This window comes from Glossina fuscipes, unplaced genomic scaffold (genome assembly GCF_014805625.2).
Source record: "Glossina fuscipes isolate IAEA_lab_2018 unplaced genomic scaffold, Yale_Gfus_2 3, whole genome shotgun sequence".
In the NCBI taxonomy this organism is placed as follows: Eukaryota; Metazoa; Arthropoda; class Insecta; order Diptera; family Glossinidae; genus Glossina; species Glossina fuscipes.
Window position 1 is genome coordinate 3,938,810 of NW_023998417.1, and position 8,985 is coordinate 3,947,794.

The window sequence follows — 8,985 nt, forward strand, 5'->3', positions numbered from 1 at the left end:
GTTATATATCCACTGGATTTGGTGAAACCGAGTTTATTAGAGTTTTAGAATCAAAAAAACGAAATTGTTATAGTTTTTGAACCGCACTACGATTAATGGTGGCAAGATTGTGACGTTGATGAGCGGGAAAAACTACGGCGAACATGAATTTGTTTAAAATTCATAAAATACCAAAAATTGTTTCCCTCCTTTCCTTTCTGTTGACGATGTTTGCTCATCAACGTTTAAAAGTCGTTTATTTTCTTGTTCTCTTAAAGTTTTAACTTAAACTTATAAACGAGAATTCAGGTAGCAAAATCAATTGTGCCTATACAGAATATAGCAAGCAAATGAGTCTTTGTTTTGAACAATTCAAGTGCCGCATACAAACATATAGGTAGCGCACAGTAACCGGAATTGAAGTATATTTTTCTCAAATCAAAAAAAAAAAAAAAATTCCTGAAGTGTTATTTAACAAAAAATTTTTTGTTTCTTAAGAAATATATCTGTTCAACTTCAACCCATAAATGCAGTTAAGAGAAACTTTAATTTTCAGTATTGCATGTAGGTTTTATTGGACTACCGTACGCTTCGTACAGCTGCCTTGGATTAGTCGAATAATTAGATAAATAAATAATAAAAAAAATTATCCAGGAATCATATAATGAAGGTCCAACTATGAAAAAACACAGTGAACAGTTGGTAAAAACGTTAGTATAGAAATAGATCTGATTTGATAAGTTGACTAGAATTAAAGCAAGCGCCCATACTCTGGTACTTATTTATCCTCGGAGAAGTGAAATAGTCATGTTGACCGGCTTAAATTCCATGAAGAATTTGATTTTCCTTCAAATTACATTGCGTTAAGTAAAAACCGTGTGAAGACAGAATTCGGTGTACGTACCTAAGAATTTTCCATATACTCGCCCATACAACCTTTCGCTTTCAAAAAGAGATTTAATTCAGTTCAGTGTGTTCTTATTCAATGTTAGTGGGATATATGTTCATCTCCGCGTTTGTATTACTTTCAATTCTTCTTCTTCATTTCTATTTCACTTGACAAATTACTCCCAATAGAACTCATAAAAACATCGGTATATAAAAGCTTATAAATGCGGGAGATTTCGAAGCAAAGTATAGTTGATGGTGCGTGTTAGTTAGATATTTCTCTCAGAGCGAATAAAATTTTACAAAAACAATGCTAGCAATTGTGCCCAGATGCTGCCAAGTAATCAAAGAAATTTCTCTCAGTAAGTAAATGGAGCCAGAAGAAGCAAGAATTTTCGGAAAGCGCAGCCCTTTTATCATATAGTGTTTTTTTTTAAAGAGGGGTGAAAAAATTGAATTTGATTTAAAAATTTTCAATAAAAAATTTGAAATTTTTTAGAATATATGCGGAAATACGTTAATATCAAATAGTTTTTCGCCAATATGTATTCATTGTAAAAATCGTCGCTGTAGTCGTTTTTATCAATAACTGGTTTCGTGATAATTTTTTTTGTTCGTTTCCTGAGCCCGCAATTAAATAAAGTGGTGTATTTTCTAATATATAGTCGCACAGCGAGCAGCAGACTTTAAGTAAACGTGAGTGCGGCTGCTTGTGTGTTATGAGTGCATGCTTACCTTTTTGTGGAGAATAGATTAACATATATCGAGAACTTGAATTAACCAAACAATTTGCAAATTTTCTGTTGCAAACTACTTCAGAAATCTTCTCTTTCCTTAAGTGAACAGCTGAACAGCTTCAAAATTAATTACTCAAAGTATCACCATAACGCTATGACCCTCTCGGCCATAGCAAAGGTAAGTAGTAAATTTTAAACCCATTAAATTTAAAACAAAAAAAACAAGTGAAAGCATTATAGTCGGACTAGGCTAACTTATTAGATACCCTACACAACCTTGTGTAACACCGTTAGACCTCCTTGCAAATAAAGGCTTACTTTCTGGAAGAATTGTTATGCCCAAGAGTTTCAAAAAATTGAGATACGTACTTCAAATTCAACTCAGTAAATTTTTATATCAAATCACTATTATGGGTCAATTTTCATCATAAAATATTAAAATTAATACCTTTCTGCCCTCTAAGCGATCAATTTTGGTAAAAATTCTTATATTATGATCGGACTTCGTCATGAAGCATTGAAAATTAAATATTTTTGCGTCATATGAATTTCAATTTTCGTTATTAGAGAAAAGATTCAAAAAATTAAAGTAACGACTTTTTGAAATAGGGCGTTAGATGGGTAGTGGCCGAAAAAGCGATCCGATCCAAAACATTTTCAATAGCGTTAACTCTTGGGTCAAAACACAACAGTGTGGTAAATTTCATCAAAATATATCAAAATTTGAACACAAATTTAAATCAGTAGACATTAGACGGACACACGGACAGACAGGTTTAGATCGATTGGGAAAAGTGGGTCCGAATGGCGTGGCATAACAAAAGGGGGGTTTTATCTTAAACCTTTCCGTGTGTTACATATGTCCGTGCGAACTGAATATACCCTGTACCACAAGTGATGTAAGGTACCGTTGCTTTGTTCGAACAGAACTTAAGTAATTTTTATTAAAAGCCATTAAGGGTGGTGAGAATTTTAAATAAAATTGAACAGTTCCTTTAAGTTATCTCTCCCTTCTCTCTAAAGCGCATGTCCAATACACAATATAAATATTAATTTATCTTTAAAATCTTTAAATTCATTTATTTATTTCTTTTGTTTTTTTTTTAAAACTTTCTTAGCAATTGGTTTCTTTCTTTAAAATTAGTTTTATTGAAATATTTCATTTTTTTTTTTTTTTTAATTTTATTATGTCGCTATAACAAAATTCATAAAACTTAATTCTTGTAAATTTTTTTGCCATTTTTTTATTCACACCGGCTTATAATTCCTCTCCTCTCAGCAATCATATAAAGCTCGTTGTCTCTCACCCATACAAGCATAAACATTATGCGTTAGTAGTACGTTCTATTTTATGTACGATTGTTATACTCCCCGTGTCCATTAACTCAAACCAAAATCTCTTAGGTTCCTCGGCTTAAAATTTTTCGTCTGCATACTCTTCCTTAAAATGCTGTTTGCTCTTTTGCTAATTTAGTTATTAGCTTTGTGGATGAATGTCCTTGAATGATACGTTTACTCAGTTGGTCATTGTATCGTATCTCGTAATTATTTGTGTACCCGATGAATACACTTATGTTCGTGAGTTCATTGATCCGACCTTGCGTTATACGTTATAGATATATGCAAATTTAGGGAACAAGGCAATGTTGCCAAGACTAATGCTTTCCTATTATGAGTTAGCTGTTTTAAGTAAAATATAGATACACCCTATTATTTGTCTCTTCTCTTTTGACGTCTTTGTTTTCACCGAATAATACACATTTACAATTAACATAGATTCAAAGAAATGAATTATTTTATGTTCTTTTATATGAAAACGTTTAAGGGAGCAACAATTATTGGACAAAACAACTAAGAACGTTATAGTTGGGCAAGGCCGATTATTAAATACTCTACATCACAATGGCTAACACAATTCTTATTTTTATTGTAGAACACAAAAATTATATCTTGTTTATATACATAAAGGCATATTTTTCATGTGCCAAATACCGGGGAAGTGTGGCCAAAACGCAACTTAATGTAACACAAGGACGGGATTCAAAAATAGGTCTAAATTTTGTAGAGTTCATTTTCAAAATATAGTGCTGAGAAAAAAGCGAGTAAATGTGAAGTAATAATAGATAAAGTTTTCTTGCTCGGATTTCTACTCCGATGGACTTGAAATTTTGGGAAAATATTTTTAACATCACTGATAGAAAATATAGTGAAAAGAATTGATTTTTTAAAATTTCAATACGCATGTAACACTTTAAAAACACAAACAAGTCATTGCTTAATCCGTATAGGCAAAGCATAGTCTATCAGAAAAGAAGTGCGGTTATTAAGTCGGCGCGCAGAGCTTCACAGCTTACTAATCAAGCATACAACTCGCAGAATTTTGATCTTCTCTTCTATCCTCTTTCTCGATGACTGTGTTTATTCATTAAAGGAGAAAGCCATTGAGTGATTGATCAATAAAAAAATAAAAAGAAAAAGAAAAAGATTTACTGCTGTGAGTACATTAAAATGGAACATCGTTTACAGCCGTGTTCAAGAAAGGACTTTCAAAGAGAACTACGTGTGACTGTTCCTTATTTGCCATCTTTAACGTGAAAAAATTCGATCATATTTTTGTTTAAAGTTACGATTTCTGCTATAAGACTATTTACATCTAAGTCGTTCTACGATTTCCATGCATTTCCTTCGATTCGTTAACATCTCTAACAACAATGGCAATGAAAGCTCGCAAAGTTTTTATTACTTTCGTCTTCTTCTGCTCCTACATTGAGTTTTTAGATAACAGTGAGCGTAATTAACCTTTAGCTTATTCGAAATATTCTCTTTTTATCAGTTTTTATACGCCATACTATATGTGGTATAAGGGTATATTAAGTTTGGTCGGACGTATGCAACACCTGATGAAAGGGGTTGAGATGAACTCACGCTTTATTATACCGATCAATTCAGAATCACTTTCTGCATTGATTTAAGATTGTCTGTCGGCCTTGTTTTACCGTCTTGCGTTAAAAGTTGTATAGAACGCATTTTTTCAGATATTTTAATGAAATTTGATATACTGATGTTTTTTGATCACTTGCCATATATACATGTACTAGCAAATTGTAGATAGGGTATTTCATAGTTGCCTATAGTGTTTTTACATAATTTATCTTCAATCTTTTTCACTCCAAACTTTAAGGCGTAATAACAGTCACTTGAGATTTAATTTGTACAATTGATATGAAGTCTTTGTTAAAGGTAAAGTTTTTTCCGGGAAATTTATTGAAAATTGCGCATCCTTTTCAAAATGTGAAGAATAAATAACACAGGGACGTAAAAGTGATCTAATCCAATGCATGTCAATTAAAAAAAAAAAAAAAATAAATAAATGGGCAAATATCGGAAGGTTAGAGAAATATATGGGGAGCAAAGTTTAAGTAGATTCGGGAAACTGTTATAGAACATCGGTCGGTGTAATAGGTGAATTTACTCGCTTCTAGCCCTCGATCTTGCCAGGCATCTTCATAAATTTAATATAGCCTTCATATAGAAATAGAAGTATTGTGAGATATAAATATTCAAAGCAAACGCGTTGGCGACAGAAAGCTCTTGGTTGATAATGTGAAATATACAAAAATTCAACGTAATATTAAACTTGTTGGTATCATTTACATAAAACTTGCATTATATATTCACACTGCAGTATATGCCATATATATGCAAATACTGGACAAACAAGATTTTGGTATAAATTTTTAAATTTTGTAGATAAGGGAAAATCGTTACGCTATTTATTGCTTGATAAATATATAGAATTCTTTGCAATGTCAGTTGAGATTTACATCTCTTACGGAACACATATAATAAAGAAATAATTTAATGTGCATTTTTTAATCTTTTCGGAAATCATGGCTTCTGCGACCACTCTTTATGATATTGAACTAAAGCCAATACTGTATTCGTATTGGCGTAGCTCTTGCTCATGGCGAGTACGTATTGCTCTCAATTTAAAGGAGATACCGTATGATATTAAACCAATTAGCCTGATTAAATCGGGCGGTGAACAACATTGCAATGAGTATCGTGAAGTAAATCCCATGGAGCAAGTACCAGCACTACAAATTGGTAAATATATTCTTCCATTTTTTAAAATGCCGAGAAAATATTATAATATAAAATTACATTTTTGTTTTCTTTGTTTTCTATTAAAGATGGTCACACCCTAATTGAGTCATTAGCTATTATGCATTATCTGGAGGAAACACGCCCTCAGCGTCCTTTATTGCCACAAGATGTTCATAAACGTGCCAAAGTACGTGAAATTTGTGAGATAATCTGCTCGGGAATACAACCTTTGCAAAATTTAATTGTGTTAATTCACGTGGGTGAAGAGAAAAAAAAGGAATGGGCCCAGCATTGGATTACCCGTGGCTTCCGTGCGGTAGAGAAAGTTCTATCTACTTCGGCTGGTAAGTACTGCGTTGGTGACGAGATTACCATGGCGGATTGTTGTTTGGTACCGCAAGTTTTCAATGCTAGAAGGTGAGAATTTTTGTTTTTTATATTTTAAAAAGGACCAATGAATGTTAATTTTTTGATCGCTTGCAGATTTCATGTCGATTTGCGTCCATATCCTATAATATTGCGTATTGATCGCGAATTGGAAAGTAATCCGGCTTTTCGTGCCGCCCATCCATCCAATCAACCTGATTGTCCACCCGAGTTGCCAAATAAATAGAATTTTCCGAATCCAACTGCAAAACGACGCAAAACAAAAAAATAACTGCAGTTTATTAATAACAAAATCTGGAATAAATAAAAAAAACAATTGACACACAATAAAAAAAAGGAATAAAAAGAAAAAAAAAAAAAAAAGAAATGCAAAAAAATGCGTAAAGCTAAGCCTTTATTTATTATGTCTACAATTATAAGAATTCAAATTTTATGTATAAAAGAATGGTTGAAAAAAAAAAAAAAAAAAATGAAAAAAGATTAATAAAAAAATACAGCCCTAGATGTGATTAAGGCAGTTGCAAACCGCATAAGCGAACGTTTCTCAAACGTTGAAAATAACCCTTAAAAAAAAAAAAAAAAAACAATAACAATTGTGAAATAATTAAAAATTATTCTTTCTCAGAAAAAAAAATTTGTTTGGCTCTTCTAATAATTTTTAAAATTAAAAAAAGTTTTATAAACTATAAAGTATTATTTTGATTTCTTTAAAAAATAATAAAAAAAAAAACAAAACAAGAAAAGAAAACATTACGAAAAGCAAAATTATAATCAGGGATTTTTCAAACCAAAACATAGGGGCTTGCACAACCAAAAAAAAAAAAAAAAAGAAGAGTATTTTATTAATGCCCATAATTTAAGAAAAAAAAAGCTACAAAATAGACTTACTAAGTAAACTTTCTAAAAGAGGTAGGTAAAATTACTCGTAAGAACTACTACTACTACTACTACTACTGCTACTACTACATTTTGCTAGACTAATAGATCTTTGATTTAAATTTTCCATTGTAAATTCCGAGTTATTTCAAAATTCGAAAATTCATTGATTGGTAATTATTGTTTAATTTTTTGTATCGGCTCGCTTTCGGCAGAATGCTTTAATAATGTATTGTTGCGCAAAAAAAAAAAAAAAAAAAAAAAAAAAACCGTAAAATTTTGAGGATTTCAAAAGTGAAGAAAATAACAGCAATTTCACTCTTTCATTCAAATCGAAAATAATATATGTTGTCACGGATGCGACGAAAAGTTGTCAAGTGCGAGATGCTTTGAAATCATTTCTTCGCAAACAGGCTTAGCAAAGAAATTCCAAATATCTGTCATAATTAAAAAAATATGCAGGAGTCGAACACGAGCACGTAATTGAAAAATATATTCTTCGCAGCAAATTTTTACTTGCCTTCAACCGTTCTATTGTTGCAAACACAACACACAATTCTTCCTCGTTCTAGAGTTCGAGAAAAAACCGAAAAAATGGAAACAATTCAAATTAAGATAACATAAATATCAACAGTGTTCGGTGTTAACCTCAAAATTTTAGACAGAAAGCTAAATGCTTATTCTCTCTCCCACTGCCCTTAACGCGAACACTTAGCGCTTCTTACAGATAATAATTAATAATAATAACAGCTTAAAACTGCGTGGACCAAAGATTCAAGCAAAAGGGTATATAAATTTCTTTTAAATTAGATATCGATCTTTAAAATTACTGTCATACTGAATATACTTATAACATTTTGCCCGATATTCAAAAATTTCAGCAACAAAAATAGAACAAAGACAAATTGAAATCATATTTCAATGGATTAAGAAACTTTAACCTGCATATATATCTCACTTTGTTTATTTTTTCACTGCTAAAATCTACCTAAACGAGAAGAGTAGTTTCCTTGTAAGTTGATTGAGAAATTTTTTAAATAATGAAAAAAATAAATAAATAAAAATAAAAAAATTGTAGTTGATGTTAAAATAGCAAACATACACTTTAAAGCTACAAAAATTACAAATAAAGTACAAAACTTTCCATTCATCTGAAATTGAAGAGGGCAGTAAACGAAAAATGTCATTTTTATAAGAACAAAATAAAACTCATAAATTAAATAAATAATTTATCTTTTAAGTATTTATTTGAAAAAAAACAAAAACAAAAACAAAAAAACAAATCATAAAATATCCTCACAGACACATGAACATTTTAATATTATAAAAGAAAATTATTTAACTATCAAATTTTTTGTCTTAACAATATATTAATTATTTGTACTTTACGCAGATACTTCTTCAAGTACTTGCCCAAATTTATTCATTTTATATAATTGAGAAATCTTCCCAAAAAAATATATTTTTTAAATCATCTCAAATTCGAAAACATTCTAACGACATTCAAATAAAATATAAAAATACAGAATTTTGACTTTAAATAAATATTTTATCTGAACGTAATTTTAAAATGTGTTATCATTAAATTTTCTTCTTAGATGTGCAGAGTAATTTATCGCAAGTTAATGTGTCAAGGAAATGCAATTAGATTAGATAGTAGGTATTGGGATTGTTAGTCAAATATTGCTGAAAGAAAGCGAGAATAAATTTATCAATAATTTGCTTGGAGACGATAATTCGGTTTTACTTTTGTTTTCTTCTCATAACGGGTTAATCCGACAGATAAATTTTACTTTCTTGCACTAATTATATTTCATGCCACTTATGATATATTGTTAATTGTTAACGATGTGGGCGACCAAGAAGATCTACTGTACACGACCATGCCCCTAGCTCGCCACCTTCTTTGGATCCATGCAGCACCACACCGTGTCTGGCGTTGTAAATTTCTCGCCAAGCATATGGTGCCTGATTCCGCAGACAGCCTCACATTCATATAGTATGTGATGGG

At 30.9% G+C, this 8,985-nt stretch overlaps 1 protein-coding gene across 3 annotated transcripts; it reads left to right on the forward strand.

Annotated features, from left to right (window-relative positions):
* The first annotated feature begins 1,340 nt into the window (after positions 1-1,340).
* On the forward strand, positions 1,341-6,682 carry LOC119635082 (probable maleylacetoacetate isomerase 2). Of its 3 annotated transcripts, none has more exons than XM_038029648.1 (4): positions 1,341-1,782; positions 5,534-5,711; positions 5,798-6,128; positions 6,195-6,682. In XM_038029648.1, the coding sequence occupies exons 1-4, from the start codon at positions 1,759-1,761 to the stop codon at positions 6,322-6,324; spliced, it is 663 nt and encodes a 220-aa protein (XP_037885576.1). In that variant the 5' UTR covers positions 1,341-1,758; the 3' UTR covers positions 6,325-6,682. The 3 variants fall into 3 exon arrangements, with proteins under 3 accessions (XP_037885576.1, XP_037885577.1, XP_037885575.1); XM_038029649.1 differs by lacking the exon at positions 1,341-1,782 and adding an exon at positions 4,761-4,844; XM_038029647.1 differs by lacking the exon at positions 1,341-1,782 and having other exon boundaries at positions 5,125-5,711.
* The last annotated feature ends 2,303 nt before the right edge of the window (positions 6,683-8,985 follow it).